The following is a 15,527-nucleotide window of genomic DNA, read 5'->3' as shown; positions in this document are numbered from 1 at the left end:
GTTCGAACCACGGACCTTGCGATAACTCGCGTTTGCAGGCTGTCTTTTGTATGGTGTGTATGAGCAGTGGGACCTTGGCTTCAGGAAATTTGCGTAGACCGATTTTCCTGTTGCACTATGCTTCCCGAAATGAGGACGCCGCTAACGCGCATGCGCGCCGCGCGGCCGAAGCACGACGGAAGGCACGAAGCGCGTGCTTGATGCCAGAAAGTTTTAAAGACACGCCCTGTCGTTCTTACCATGTCAGCGACCATACATAGCGTTCTCTGCAGAGTTTTTGGACGTCGCAACTGGTTGCGGAGAGTTTTGCAGGACGCCGAAAACTATCTACGAAAACTATTTTTTTTTCTTTTTTTTTTTGTAGCCGGTTAGTGACGTTAAGTTTGGAAAGAATGGGTTTTTGAAATCTTTTGTAGCAGTGTTTGTTCATCTGGTTAGAATACCTTACAGGAGAAACTAGTTTGCGGGGATATTCAACCGAAACTACGATTTCCGACGACCGAATGATCGTCGAAATATCGCGCGCGTTTGTGTTATCTCAACTACTTTCTTTTGGGAGCGACGAGATGATTTCGATGGGAATTAAACATCGAAATAAAAAACGGTGTCTTTCTTATGGTCGCCAGGGGGATTATATATAGAATTTCGAAGTGTCTAATACGAGTAAAGGTGGACAACAGATACTCTCGGGGTGCGGCCAGCACGCTCGCATTCGAAGCTCTCATCTCCCCCTCGGACCCCGACGAAAACCCCGCGTTGTAACCAGATGAGGTTGCATTCTTGCGGACGAGCGTCGGCGCGGATTATCACGCTCCAAGTTGAATTCCAGAAAGTTCCTGGCACTCGCTGGTCCGTGAACCTGTAAACAGAGGGCGGCCTGTCTAAACATCGGTCTAAGTTACGTACAAAAAGAAAAAAAAGAAAAGAAAAAAAAGGTGAGGGTTTGGGTTCTAGAATGCGCTCACGTGACAAAGAGAAGACACGAGCCAGCGAAAAGGAAAGCATCGTACATGTTGTGTTTCTAAATATGTCAGCGCAAAACCGTGTAAGCTGTGTAAATTAGAAAAAAGGGAGGCGGTAGACCCTTAAGTTAATATCTCGAAACTAAAAAGAAATGACAAAATCCTAATGTGGTCTGAGTTGTTCGTAATTCAGCGTAACGAACTGTGCTTGAAGAAAAAAAAAAACTAATTACTTCGCGCTTATTTTGACGGAACAAACAACCCGGTCCCATATTAATACCGTTTTTTTTAGAACCGAAATGACAGATATTGATGTAGGGTGTGACAATTCTTTAGTCAGCGATAACTTAACAAACGCAGGCCGTGGCTGATTATGTCTTTGCTTAAGTCGGACAGCATTAAACATAACAAACAAAAGAAAGTTCAATTTGTAAGTTATATTTTTAATGCATGCACCATTCTTCCGCAAGTCCCGTAACGTCGCGGTCCTGGTGATAAAGTACAAAAAAACAAAATGGCGGAACCCCAGGCCCAAGTCGTGTCTATTGGGCAGCTGAAAAGAGTCGAGGTGCACCGTACACAGGCCGTCGAGGTTCTTCTCGCGGCGAGGGGCTCCGTGTTGTGACTTGGTCTCCCGTGGCAACGGCGATGGCCGGCGACGGCGGCGGCGGTGCCTGTGTTCCCGGCCGAGCCCCCGAGTCTTTGTTCTGCGTCCCCTAGTCAGAACCGGGACACTGCCACGGGTCGCCGTATACTCTAAGGTTTATTTTTAAGAGACGCCCGCAGCGCCAAGGTTTTCATACGCGGTTGGAGGCGTTCATTACTGGAGGGCGACGCACATTAGAGAGCCTTTAGAAAATAAATACAATTTCGTGAGGTCCACGAATGTTTTTTAAATATTTTTTTTTTCTTTGCTTCGAGCGTAAATTGGGCATTGACGCTCATATTACAAACGTGGCGCGAATGCGGTTTCCGAGCACACGGCGCCAGAGGTGGCAGTTAAGCGATTAATGTAATAGGAATTGCAGTAATTAGGTAACTTTTCGCCGGCCATGCGTAATGTACTCATTCTTTACTTTCGCGTGTGAGTAATTTTATGATGTAGCTAGTTATCTTAGGGTGGTAATTTTGATTCAAATCACTCAATCGCGGCTTGGTTTCGAGCGTATATTTGGGAAGAGAAAGTTAGGGAGGAAAAGTAGCTGGAGAGTGTTGAACGTAATTGAGAAAAACTCTGGCATTAGGAAAAACCCAGGGAAATCTTGAGGACCACACAACACGGAAGTCTCAAAAACAGCTGATATTTATCGGTTTTTATTTCTGTTTGTCAAGGCGCCCGAAGCATGTAAACAATATTTTTGTCAATAAATAACAGCTGTTTTTGAGACTTTGTGCGGCGACGCCACTGTTTTGCTCTAGTCACCTATTTCAGTTTATTTGGCATTTAAGTGTGCCTACAAAAAAAAAAAAAGATAATCACGAAAAAAAAAATAACGCTGATCGAATGAGTAGAAACATAAAAATGAGAAATGACGACAGGTAGAACATTATAAAAGATTATTTAAGGGACATAATTTCAAGAATAAAAATAACTTAGATCGTTGGAAACACGCAATAGACGGAGTACGAGCATTCAAGCACATAATACTATTGCATCAATTTGATTACAGAGATATTTTTTTTTCGCTGCGTTATTGTATTAATTTACTTCAAAAGCCTTAATGGAAATCCAACAAAATAATTTGTTTCAAGAAACTCCATGATATGTCTGAATGTGTTTTTTTTTAATATAATGCATGAGCTTGTACTTGTCCAATTGATTTGTGTTCAATTTGTTTTACAAAGGAATGAATTTTTCAATTTTCCCTGACGAATGGACTGTGTCGGTTCATAACAATTTGTGCAGAATAACTGCAAGATAACGTTTAGTCTATAAAAAAGTAGTTAACATGAAATTATAGAGTCTGCCTTCAAGAACACTGTTATTTTTAGTGTGTAAATGAAGAAACGGATTACAAAACCTTCATTACACACAGCTACATCATCATTTTTATAGCGTGAACCACCATTGAAGGAATAATTTTAAATTGATTGCTTCAAACAACTGACTGGCGATATGTACTGATTTTGGTGGCAATTGCATGTGGGCCGATAGTAACTACGTTATTAATTTTAAATGTGTTAGAAGTAGTTGCGCGGGTAAAGGTAAATTTCCAAAACATTCGAGGCTTACTTTCATTAAATGTTGCACCGTATACGCTGAAAAAGAAGTATTTCGCTTGATTATTAACAAGTATACATTTCTCGTTAGACTCGTTAAATTGAAATGTGTTTACAGTATCATCGTCCCGTATTACACGCTCTTGTTATCCGTGGAATGAAAAAAATAGTTTTATTTTGTATTGAGTGAGACGAATCACTAAATAAAAAGTTAAAAAAATTTTAAAATGCAATCCAAAACATTAACAGCTTTGGAGATTCGAGACGGCACTACTAATATTAGATACTTTATCACCACAGCTGAAATTGAGAAACGATTAATGAACAGAGCGTGTTACAAAAACCAAACAGAATATCGGCAGAAAAGAAAAAAAACAACAAAAAAACTGCCTTATCGTTTAATATACATGGACAGTAAAAATTACAATTGCCGTCAGCGTATTTTTTTTAAATTAAGTACGAACCAAACTGATTTAATCTCTAAGGCGGCCCGCGAAGAATACGTAACAATAGACCATTTTCAAAAGTCCGCGCCAACAGCCCGTCCGCCATTGTTCGATCACGTGCTCTGAGCGCGTATTGGACCGCGAGGGCTGCGTCAGCGCTCGGCGCGAGTTCGGCTCGGCTCGTATTGGATGCGATTGTGACGTCAGCGTTTGGCAAGGACTCGGATCCAGTCACGCGCTTCGCGTTCAAGCAAGGGCGACCACCAATGTTGCCCGATGAACTTTTCGAAAAGGGTGTATTAAAGGGATACTACAACGAAATTTCGGCGCTCATTTTTTGGTCTCTATGTGTTCAAAAGAGCAGTATCACATGGAACATACCAATATCTTGTTAAAAAAGTCTCGAAAAGGAATTTTTAAACAAATTAAACGATTAGCAAAGAGCACCTGGTGGATGTCGCTAACGCCTCGTTTTTAATGCTCGTCTAGGAACCTTGACAGCTAGTGACGGAGGTTGTCTCGTCTCCGGCCACGACGAGAGAAGGGGGGAAGCAGGAACTCCCCTCTTCCCGAGAATCCCTTTTGTGTGTCGCAGAAGTAGCTATTGTCCCCCTAGAAGATTATAGAAGATTAACCCGTCACTCAAAATTCGTACAAAAGCAGCCGCTTCGGTGGCTGGAACGACTAGGTCATCCTCTCGACGTCAGCCTCGCCGTAGCTTTGCTCGTCTTGAGACGAACTACGTCACGATTGCGTTGGATGTCACGTGCTCTAAGCTGGGCCTTCTCCGAGCGCTTTCCAGAGTGGGCCGTTTATAACGAAAAATACAGCCACCAGGATCAAAATACAAACGTGCGATTGTCATTTACGGATATTGTGGATCATATTCAACCTATTTTTGAACATGACGGGAATATTTCAAATTTCGTTGAAGTATCCCTTTAAGATAGGTCTTGTACTGCAATAGAAATGCTATTGATTGAATACCGGTGACTTCGCTGGGTTTCCATATGAGTTGAGCATTTTTCTTTTCTTTTTTTCTCGTATAAGTTCGCTCTTTACAAATTCTATAGAAAATATGCACCACCTGTGGGCAACGCTGCACCAAATCGTAGCGCGATAGGAGAAGAAACCGATTTTTGCGGTCGATTTCAAGAGCCTTGCTGCTACTTGAGACACCCGGTATAGACCTTTTTCCGCGTGACACCTGATACCGGCTCGCAACCGACGCACCCTCGTCCCGGTACATTTTTTGCACTACCCGCGCTGATACAAGATATATGCAACCACCAAGGGTTATTATACGGGCGAAAAAGGCTTTAAAACGGACGTCGTGCATGAGTTCATTCCCATTGTTTATTTTCATCTTGTTACGACCTTCCAAGATCTCCGGTATTCCGGCTATATCACTGCGTCGTCGTCAGGAGAGGAAATCATTTTAATAAGCGTTAAGAACAATCGCGGGAAATGTGCGATGAGCGCGAGAAGCTGATGCAGCGGGAGTGCCGCTGCAATGTTATTGAGCTTCACATATTTACCCCGAGGATTCTATAGTTATCGGGTTGGTCGATTGCGGGCCTGAATCGGTCGGACTCGATCGTCACGTTAATGCTCACGACTACTTCGTCTAAGGCGAGCGGACTGATTCCAACACGGTGCCGGTGCTCCGACTAGGTCATCACGTCAAGGTATACGCTATTACTCCGTGGTGTGCGAAAGGTACCATAAACGCCTACGTGTCATCGCTCAAGATGCAGCAATCAAAAGCCGAGAGCGTTACCAGCGTAGACTACGCGCTAAACTGCACACATATATATCCCTTCGTTTCGGAAACTCGATCCAAACACTGCACCGTCTTCGCCGTCTTCGTTCCTACGAGGAGGAAAGGTGATGGCCCGTCATTAGTCAGCTCGATTCCACCGGCCAAGTTCCAGCCATACCCATACCATAGCCAAGTACGACCAAGTTCCTTCCGCCACTGATCCACACTGTTCCGTATAGACCGACACGCTGTTTACAAACAACTCCGCATTTGCCCACACCAGGTGTGGGCACTGCGCAAGCGCAGAAACCAGATTCGCGAGAGGTGAAGCTTCTGCGCATGCGCCGTGGCGACAACAGCGCCACCGCAGGAGTGTGACGTCAAAGCGGCGTGTTGGTCTATACCCGCAGACAGCTCTGCAGCCACGACCAGCCGGTATTTCAACTCATAAGCCGCTAGGCGTCGTCGTCGGCGCCACGGTTCTCAAAATGGCGGCGCCCTTAATGAATAAAAAAAATGCAAAGAAGGGTTTACTTTTAGACCGGTTATAGCGAATTCGGTTGTAACAAAATAGCAGCTACAGCGAAGCGATCACGATTTCCCATTCCCTTTTGCACTTCGTTATAACCGATGTCGGTTATAACGAAATACCGGATATATCGAAGTGATTTCCGATCCCCGTTGACTTCGTTAGAACCGGTCTCGACAGTATACACACCAGCTCAACTCCCTGACGTCACACCACTGCGGTGGCGCTGCTGTCGACACTGCGCATGCGCAAATTCCTCACCCTCACTCGAATATGGTATCTGCGCACGTGCAATGCGCACACCATGGTGTGGGCAGACATACGCTCGTTCGTAAACAGTGATTTGGTGCATAGTCCGTGAAAATTTAAGAAACGTACAAAATAAAAAAAAAACTGTATGCAGACATGATCGAAGCATGCACGAAGGCAACGTGCTTCGACCATGCCTCAGGCGTGTCCGCATAAAATTCTCTCTTCCTCGTCTACAGCGTACATATGCGGTGTATGAGCGAAGTGGCTACGGCTTTAACGATTCGAAAATGCGGCTCCTTCAGCTTCAAAAAGGGTGTCGGGAAGGTCGGGCATTGTTTGTAATTACTCTGTAGCGAATTGTTTTATAAATTCCGGAGAAAAAATAAGTTGTCTTGCGATTCTAGAAGACAAAATAATGAAAGAAATGCTTTGGATGAGTTGCAGCAATGAGGACCAGAATGTCTGAAGCGCGGCTTATTTTGGTAGCTGTACTGCGAACCACTGTTGCGAAGAACCACGCTTTTGCTCGCGTGCATTTGATAGCACTGCATGCTTCCTTTAAAACAAAATGTAAAAAAAAAAAAAAAGTTCGTGACTTTGTTCAAAACAAAAGTTCGTGACTTTGTTTACTAGTGCTTACAACGCCCGCGTTTCCACAAAGCACGGTCCCGGAAGCGCAGCATCTGGAGGTCGTCATCGAAAAGAGTTGGCAAGTTTTTTTTTTATTTTTCTAGTATCGTTAGTCCGCGCGATCGGTGGGTATGTGTGACTTAGATTGCGTCTCCGGAAAACATAAATACGCGGAAAAGGAACTAAACACAGGTATACCGACCATTCCATTCCGTGAAAGTTTGGATTTACTCATATCGGGAAGGGAGAGTAAAAGATCGAACCCTGATTTAAATATTGGAATGGTAGCTTAGTTTACACAAAAACACGTGGGCTGTTTTCTTCTTTTCCCTTCGTCATAAAAGCCTACGCAAAGCAACACCATAGAAAACAACACACTATGGAACGAGCTCCAAAGTGAATTTAAATTTATGCAGAACCCTAACTGCAAAGGTACGAACCAGAAACACACACACACACACGCACACACAACGCGCGCGTTGAAATTAAGCAAATTGGAGCAAAACCCCCCGCTTCAGATACGAATAAGTCCCACATTCACGCAACAAACACAGACACACACACACGAGGCGCGCTCGTATGTGCAATGCAACGGTAACACTCAAAAACAAAAACAAAAAAAGTAAAAAAAAGAACGCGAAATTAAATTTAAACGTTTCTGCACTTCAACCCGACCCCAAGATACAAACAACAACTCCAGCAAGCTGCTACTATCAACGAGATAGAACTTCGAAGTAGAAATGAAAGCAAAGCGAGCTTGGCTCAAGCTCCCTCAGAGCACGCTCGCAGTCGCCTGAGAATCTCGCTTATTAGTCTCGGCCGCCCGCGTTCCCGGCTCGGAGTGGGGACCCGCAGTGGGAGTCCGTCTGTCGACGGCGGAGAAAATGAAAAGCCAATGAAAAGCATGAACCCCCCTCCCCTCTTTCCCCTGTCGACCGCACAGCGACCGAACGTCAAAGGGCACAACCGCACACGTCGAGCGCAGAGGAATGCCGGCACTTTAATATACGTGTCAGGGATAGCACCGCTGTCGCCCCTACGCGAGACCTTCGGGTACGGTAGACCCGGGGGGGGGGGGGGGGGGGGGGGGGCGGACGTTAGGACCCGTGTCGTACGCGATTACTGGCTTTCCAATGCTGGCTTCGGGTTTAATTTGTCTTCGGAGACGCAGCGTGTGTTACGAGATAGACACACAAGCGGTCGTTGTCGCTGCTTAGAGGGTAAGGGGGAGGGTGGGAAGGTGGGGGTTCGATATATCAATGCGTGGCTTGCGCTGGGATTCGTGGTTGCGATTTGTGGCGACTCTGTGGAGATATCTTGAGTTTGGTTCCCGGTACTCCCGTTGGTTACCGAAATAACGATGACCGTTGAATATTTGCGCGTCTTGTTGTAATCAGTGACAGTTTGATAAGGAACGGAGGGTGTGTCTTATTATTTGGATCATGCTTCTTGCATTGGGATGCGTCTTCTGGGCGTTCCTCCTATACGGAACGTAAATACGTCTGTTTCTTGCACAGGGGTTGCGATGATGTCAGAAGGGTCGGTTGCGAAGTATATGAGCTCTGAGTCATACTTCGTTTCTGGTTCGAGAGAATTCGGGTTTTAGTCGCCGTAAGCCGGATTGTGCAAATTGTGTTCGCTATACATCGGAGTCTGAACACGTTGTCTCAGAGGACAGGCTAAAACTCGGCTGTATGGGAGCCCGCGCCCGCAAATCCACCGTTTATAAACAAGCAACTTTTCAGTGGGTGTTGTTGTAAAGCACGCATGCACAGGAGGGACTTATCGAAGAAGAAGCTGTTTGCGCGCACTTCGTTACGTAATCAGTGCCACCGTTTTGTCGTGACGTCACGAATATATTTTGTTGTATACAACACATTAAAACATTAAAGTTAGTTTTTTTGTCTTGTTTTTTTTTTGTGTGTGTGAATCAGTTTTGATTTGTGATGTGTGTTTTACGTTAGGCGAGTTGTATAGTTTGGTGCGTGGCCAGAAAGATGATAGAGATAAAGTTTATTTTGCTGAAATGAACGCCGACGTCTTTGTCTTCGGACAAAACGATACCAGCTCTTTCGGCGTCCCGGGAAAACTACCGCAGTATCGCCTGTTTCCAAACACATCTTTTATCGAGTCCAATCGTTAACGCTCACAAGGAAAAAGAAAATAAAGAAATTGCAAAGGTTTTTGTTGACACGGTGCATGCGACTTGTCTGCCAGCAATTCGTATTGGTTGTTTTGACTAGCGGTAAGATGTACTCTGTGGTCGTCCAAATGTAGCTTCCCGAAAAGGCATAGCCAATTCTTGAGAGTTCTAGTAGACTGTTCTGAGAATTCTCATAATGTCACCCGAACACGATAGGATGCTCGCGCAAAAGGCGCTTGCGAAGTGTCGGATATCCGTATTGAAGTTGTCAGAGCGATCTACTAAAACTCCCTTTTATCGGAGCTATCGCAATGGTCTAGTAAAACTAAAGCCGTGCTGATTCGTTTAAAAAACACTGCAATAAAATTTTTTTTTTCCAAACTGCATAGATGGGACACATATTTTTTCGTAATTGTTCCACGAGAAAAGAAAAAAAAAATCGCGCAATATTTACGTTGTTAGACGCAATTTAGGTGTAGGTCACGGTCCGCTCTAAGCTCCGCCCACAAATTAGTTGCCCCCACCCATTACTACTGGATTGGCTTGGCTCTTCGGCCGAACATTCTAACATGCCAGGTGTCTTCCGTTCCCGACATACGGCGCGTTTATACCCTGGTGTCTGACAACGCCTCCTAGTTGTGTGCGCGGACGCGCGGCTGCCTGCGACATCGTATGCTATTGCACCACCGTCTATCGTCGTCTGCCATGCACCTGCACAGCTCTTCCGGAGGCGCGCACTAGCGACAGTTGTTTGCTGCAAAACCATGTCGGTTGATGTGATCTTCCTCTAAACACCTCTGTGAACTCAAAACGACACGCACTCTCAAAAAAATTGACGAGCTCATGTTCAACACTCTGCAAACGTCGGCAGCCATGTTTCTTAACGTTTCAAACCAATGCGGGAGAACAGAATACACTTGAAAACAATATTGACTTTATCTTGAATATTTACTTCTCGAGCATACAAAAATAGTCGATTTAAAATATTATTACGGCACGGAGATACAAATTTACAACCAACCTTTCACGCGTCAATCATCTCTCCAGCCGATGAGAGATGTAAACACCTTGTGAGCACGGGGCGAGGCTTAGCGGGCTGCAACCTCCACATTCTGCACCTCAATCGCGCCTAATGGCGTAAATATTGCTGAAAAAAAGTTTTAAAAATAAACCATTAAAAATAAACCCTTTAGAATTATTTTTTTCATTGCGGCGTTTTTTTTAAGTGAGGGTAAGTAGCATTGGCGCTTGCGGGGCGTTGCATTCATTGTCTCATTGCAGTTTTGTGTGTGTGTGTGTGTGTTGCAGTGAAAATGAATGCTCAGAGCCCCAAGCTGGACGCGGCGTGCCCTGCCCGCACCACCAGCCTGTATACAGCACACTCAAGTGAGTTTTGTCGCCCACACGTTTTTCTTTTCTTCACTGCCTGCTCGTGAACACTGCCTGCATGCTTTTGAGTGCACGCCTGCCGCCAACTGCCCGCGTCACCACTCTAGGCCCTACGGATTGTGTACTCGTGTAGTCGATACCACCTAAACAACAAAGTTTGTCCCTTAATGAATTCATGAAAACTACGGACAGGTCGACAATTATAGAAGTAGAGTTGAATGGCCGAGTAAACATTAGCTTATACATAGAAGAGCCATGTTTGGACGTACCCAGTTGTAAATGCAATTTTTAGCTCGGCCTTTTGAGGAACAACTCACGCGTTTCTTAATCGTGACTTAAAACACGTGAAATTTAAAATGCCAGCTCAAAAAAAAGTTTTAGTGTGTTTGTGGATTTTCAACTGATCTGGAGGAAGAATGCTACTCTTGCATACTAAACTTTTGCGAGTAGAGTAAGCAAAACAAAGGACTGGGTTTTAATATTCCCGTTCTTGAAGTAACCTTCCGATCAAGGTGCTATGTTGTATCCTTTCGAATAATGATTAGATTAGGGTCGTGCAAGCATACAAGTTAAAACAAACTTTCGCTGTTCATATAATCCCTTTTGTATATAGCAGCTGCAGTGATCTTTATATACAGATTCTGAGTTCTTGTGCGGTCGGCTCATGGAGAGAAACATAAACACATATTTATGAAAAATGTTAAAAATGTACTTCTATGTACTGTATGTTACTGTATGTTAATGTCCAAACAAGAGCTACATTTTTTTTTAATATATAACAAGTTCTTTTTGGTCCCGTGACAATATTTTACGGCGGTGTATTTTCGCGTGTCTTTTACGAGACTACCGAAAATTCAACAACGCTGAAATGTTCGCAACAAAAACGGACTCCAGACACACAACATTGTTTTGGAAGCGTGACGGGTGTCCAATAGAACCGAGCCGCTGCACAAACACTAAGCACACACTTTCATCGAAACAAAAAAGGTGTTGTTTTATTACACAAAACAATATTCAAAAACCAAGCGCTCCCGTACACGTGTTTAAAGTGAATGTCACGTATTTACCGGTGAGTCGTAAGCAGAATGACTCATTAAGGAGTTGTAGTAGATCGTTTTTCTCCTCCGCTACGGTATCCCCGAAGAAAACGTCGCAGCTGCGCATGCGCGCCGCCAGCCTTGTCTGCATAGTTCAAGGTCTTGTGGCGGATTACGGAGCGCTATCCGGGTGCTTAGCGGGCTGCGGAAACGGTCTACTACGATTCCCTATTGCCGCAGTCTACGTCATCTCAGAATTCCGTGCTACGAAAAACCTTGGATGGTCGGATAATGCATACAGATAATTTGCGACGGTCTATAGTTACTGGCAGCTTAATAATTGCAAGTTAAGAATGGAGACCAAAGCATATTATTATTGCTCCGCAGTCAAAACAATTTGCGGCACCAGCAAAAAAAAAAAAAAAAAAAGAAAAACAACAACAACAACAACGCTGAAAAGTTATTTAAGCGAGAAGTGTGAAACCCACGACCCCCGTTCCTTTGAATGTAATGGACTGTATACCAAATGTCACTAGTTGCGTGCCGTAGAGGACAAGGCAACGCTAGGCGAGGGGTGAAGGGGCAAGCACTAGGAAGGCTTGGGGGGGGGGGGGGGGGGGAAGGAAAGAAGCCTCCTCTTTCCTCTAACGTAGCTAGTGCTCTCCCTTTCTCCCCTCGCCTTCCCCTCCTGTCCAGCCTTCCTGGTGGTCGCACTTTCTCTCTTCGCCTGCCGTTGCCTTCGCCTGCACTGCAGGCAACTTTAGTGACACGGAGTATAGTTACATTTTCCCATGTTACTCTTTGCGGAGTAGCACGAGTAACATCCTGTCTCAAAATCTTTATTTTAGCGAATGTGACAAAGCAATTTTTTTTTATAAAACCACACAGTCAAACTAAGCATACATCCTAGAAAAGCAAAAAAAAAAAAAAAAAACACAACAACAACACTGTGTTAGTCGCGGACATTATGACAAAACCAGCTGTGGACGGGCCTTAACCGCGTTAGAAAAGCACGTTTTTTTTATGCATGTGCATGCTCCAACATGTTTGCAGACAGTTTAGACATGGGCTAGGTGGCGCAAGCTGCCGCCCGTTACAAAAAGTGTAGCCATGACATCCATCCAGTGTTTCTGCGTGACCAATGTGACCATCCGTACAAGGAAGAAACGCTCCTCAGACAGTTTATTTGCAGACGGTCTTTAGTACGACGTATTGGCAGCTTGACCGCGGCTTAAAATGCGAACGTGTCTATTTCACGTAGATTTTCGGAAACATCAGACGCATTCACGCGTTTCGTCGATGAAAAGGTATCGCTTCCGACGCGAATAATGAAACTGTACAATGTTTCGACGTCGATTCGTGTAATCGATTCAATCGCATTACCTGTCCGAGTCGTGGACTTACGCGAGAGTCACAACGGACGAGTCCTGGCGTTGCGTCTCCGGCGTCCTGAACAACGAGGACGCGGTAGTGGATGAAGCTAAGCCTCGCGGCGAACACTTTCACCGAGAATCCCGTTTTCACCGCGAAGTCACGGCGGTAGACGCGCATTTCGCCCTCTAACTCGTCGCTTCGAAGGTACAAACGTCATCACAAAATGGACGAGTCGAGCAGTCGGAGTCACTGTGGCCGGCGTCGTCAGCTCGGATCGGGTTCGGGTCACACTCAAGGACGCGGCTCGGCTGTCAGTCGGCGGACAGAAACGCACGGACGAGAACCGGAAGGACTTCCCGTCTCTCCGGACATCGAGGCGGAAGCAGGAGCCGAAAGCGCGGTTGCAGCGCCAGCGACGGGGTCCGAACCTCGAGCGGCCAACTAACGGCATCTGTCGGGCCGAGTCTGAACCACGCGTGCTTCGGGGGCCGCGGCGCTTTTTTTTTTTTAGTCCCCAAATAAACCAGAAACGCCGCCTTTTGGTACGTCATCGTAAGCGGTAAAGTTTATCGTCGCCACTTGCGTTGGTGTTATGCGAAAAATTAGGCTGGAAGTGAAGTCAAGTCGCACTGCTCACACATCAAACAAAAGGCTAGGTGGCGCAAGTTGCCGCCCGTTACAAAGGGCTTTTAATGTCCATCTATCCATCCAAAAGGCACGATGTTCGCTGCAGACGTGATGAAAATATTTTCTGCTGTCAAACACGGTCCGAGAACGATTGCTTTCAACACATGTTTGCTTCGAAAATGACTGCACACAGCCTGCAATGCAACAGTGCTCTCCGCGCCGCGCGATGTAATGTCGGGTTGACGAAAGGCCTCGTGGGATTTTCTGGGAAGGCCTATATTGCCGCAGCGGCATCCAGATGGCAGAGCAATGCCAAAAAAATACGACGTTATTACTATAAAAAAAATTATTCTCCTTTTTTTAATTACTATAATGCAACTTATAGCCCGATTCGACCAAAATAACTGACGAAATTGACGTAGGAGCGGAGACCGAAAACCCTATAACAGGGCTCAAAGACATCGAGCAATTCTAGACAGGCGCCAAGGACAAACGCAGAACGAGTAAACCCAACACACAGCTATACCAAATATTTGGCATTCTGTGTCTGAGACTGCCTGCCGTATTATAGACCTTTGCAAAAATTGCCTTCTGCGCTCCGCCATCTTTGTCTGCTGGGCTGTGAAATTCCTTCTGAGCATGCGCTGTTGATCTGCTGTGTGGTATATCGGACGCTGGGCATGCGTCCACAACTCAGTGACTCAGCATTTTTCGCCCGGGTGATAAGCGATGCAAAGGTCTATACTCTGCTTTTTTTAAGTACAAAGGAGTCAGTATAAAGATATTAAATTCCATAAACGCTTCATCTGCTCCGCATAATTTCTGTTGTACGAAGTGGTTCGACGTTCCTATCGGTCATGATCACCATCCGAGCAATCTGTGCAAACCAAATACTAAAAAAAAAAAAAAAAAAAAAAAAAAAAAAAAAAAAAAAAACTGCGGAGAGCAGTGTTGTTGAAGGCGAACAACTTGTGCATACCGGGCACATAATTGACTGCAGCGTTGTGGCACCAACGACGTGTCCATATCACACGAGCGAATGACGTTTTAGCGAACCGCGACATTCGAGCGAATCGACGTTTTAGCGAATAACGGGGGCGCGCGTTAACCCAACCGCCGCGCTGCGCTTACGGCGCTTCGCGGCGACAGTCTGCGGCGGCTCAATACAAAAACGTGAGCCCATTTGGCCCACCCGAAAACGCCGCTTCGCGGTGTCCGACTACTCGCTAAAGTGTCATCCGGTGAGACATGGGCGTTCGCTAAATCGTCATTCGATCAAGTGAGTGCCTCCCTTCCTTACAACACGCCAACCAACTCGAAGGTGACGAAACGTTCTAATAGCGAGTTTTAGTAGACCGTGTTTTCCGCTCCGCTAAGTCCCTCCGCTACCTGGAACTCTACAGCCAAGGCCATCGGCGCGCAGGCGCAGTGGCGGTTTCTTCGTAGCGGAAGGCTAGCGGAGCGGGAAACACGGTCTACTAAAACTCCCTAATCTTGGAGACGTAAAGGGAGCGCGTTCCTTTCGAACTGCTGGAACCCGTGACGGGAACTCGTTCCAAAGGTTAAGAAAGAACGAAAAACCAGAATTCGTTCCTGGTTTGGAGGAACGTGTACTGTACAACGCTGAATAGTACGTAAAAGATGAGGCCTGCGTGTGGTACGTCATCGTCAGTGCATCCTCGATTCGCCCCCAAACGGCAGGCAGACGCTGAAGCCTCGCGAGCGACTCACTGGAAAAAAAGCTCACTGGAGAAAAGCTCACCGGAGAAAGGCTCACCCTTTTTCGTGCGGGTCCGGAGGAAAACTCACCAGTCTTTTGACATATAAGGTGAAGAGCTTACTCTGCAGTATTTTAACTATCACGCAATAAAAATGATATATATTTCGTTATATATATTATAGTCATGAAACATCCTGTACAGAAGCTTGGGGTACGACCTACACGACGCCTATCTCAGGTCCATAATTATTTTGCAGAAAACGGTCATTCTAATTATGACCAAATCATACTACTCGCAAGAAACACGCCTTTACATTGATCAGCTTCGTATACTATCATGGCGTAACACGCCAAAACAACGGGGACGAAAACGAATTGAGAACTGGACAGGACGCGGTGTAACTTTAAACTGAATGGTTTATTTTGAAGACACAAT

At 45.5% G+C, this 15,527-nt stretch overlaps 1 protein-coding gene across 1 annotated transcript in view; it reads left to right on the top strand.

Annotated features, from left to right (window-relative positions):
* LOC8024511 (homeobox protein onecut-like) overlaps nt 1–15,527 on the top strand; it is a 146,582-nt gene that overhangs the window by 34,148 nt on the left and 96,907 nt on the right. The window contains exon 2 of the mRNA XM_040499364.2: nt 10,253–10,330. Within this exon, the coding sequence (XP_040355298.2) occupies nt 10,253–10,330 (78 nt within the window). The remainder of the gene's footprint in view (nt 1–10,252; nt 10,331–15,527) is intronic.

This window comes from Ixodes scapularis, unplaced genomic scaffold (assembly GCF_016920785.2).
Source record: "Ixodes scapularis isolate PalLabHiFi unplaced genomic scaffold, ASM1692078v2 PGA_scaffold12__126_contigs__length_90152505, whole genome shotgun sequence".
NCBI lineage: Eukaryota > Metazoa > Arthropoda > Arachnida > Ixodida > Ixodidae > Ixodes > Ixodes scapularis.
The sequence above is the reverse complement of the archived record's forward strand: the minus strand, read 5'-3'. Positions and strand labels throughout refer to the sequence as shown.